This window comes from Penaeus monodon, chromosome 29, assembly GCF_015228065.2.
Source record: "Penaeus monodon isolate SGIC_2016 chromosome 29, NSTDA_Pmon_1, whole genome shotgun sequence".
Lineage (NCBI taxonomy): Eukaryota > Metazoa > Arthropoda > Malacostraca > Decapoda > Penaeidae > Penaeus > Penaeus monodon.
This window is the reverse complement of record NC_051414.1, coordinates 37,835,021-37,835,821: the sequence shown is the minus strand read 5'-3', so window position 1 is coordinate 37,835,821 and position 801 is coordinate 37,835,021. Positions and strand designations below refer to the sequence as shown.

The 801-nt window shown below is 52.6% G+C and overlaps 1 protein-coding gene across 1 annotated transcript in view; it reads left to right on the top strand.

Moving 5' to 3' along the window:
* Positions 1-362: 362 nt before the first annotated feature.
* The window catches only part of LOC119592238 (nuclear receptor-binding protein homolog), a gene marked incomplete in the record, with an annotated part of 59,302 nt that continues 58,863 nt past the window's right edge, over positions 363-801 (top strand). Inside the window, 1 exon segment of the mRNA XM_037941070.1 lies at positions 363-595. Within this exon segment, the coding sequence (XP_037796998.1) occupies positions 467-595 (129 nt within the window).

Below are 801 nucleotides of genomic sequence, written 5' to 3'. Positions count from 1 at the left end.
TTTATATGATTGGAAGCACATGGCAGACACGTACTGCAATATTACAAAATAATGTGCACCAACGTTTCTGTGTAAGGGAGCACACCCAGTACGGTTATTTTATTCAAAACGGTCGCGTTACGATTATGAATGCTTTAGCGGTGCATCCCAAGCTTCATTTGTTATGAAACTAAGCAAAACAAGTAAAACGGATGACAAATCCCGAGAAGGCTTCGCTCTCATGGTTTAATCATATTAGATATTAACGCTATTTTGTAGTCGGGTAAGGGTAACGTGAGGTATGACGACGTACGATAATACCTCGGGGAGGCACGACAGCCCGAATGGCAACACTGCGGAGCGACTGTCTGGCTCGACGTCTGTTGAGTCGGTCAGTGTTTAACTGTCGCTCGTGAAAGAAGGATATACGCAATGCATTGAACATTTCGTGCTCATTTGTGCTTTTTTTTACGTTCTCACGTTCACCATGACGGGGAGTAAGAACGGCAACGAGCCAGAGACCAAATCACCGCGGGAAAGTGGCGAGGACAGTGAGGACGAGAGTGAGATACTGGAAGAGAGTCCTTGCGGAAGATGGTCCAAGCGGCGGCAGGAGGTGAGTTGTTTTACGGCGATTCTGCGGGATTTCGGGGGGAACGATGGGAGAGGGCGGCCCCGGGGCTTTCTGTGGGAGCGGGAGAGGAAGGGGCAGTCGGAGAGGGCGAGCGAGGGCAGGGCTGGGGGGCCAGAGAGGGCGAACACGTAAAGAGGGTCGTGTGCCCGCCCGCCCCTCGCCGTGTGACGCACCTCCGGGCTGGCCGA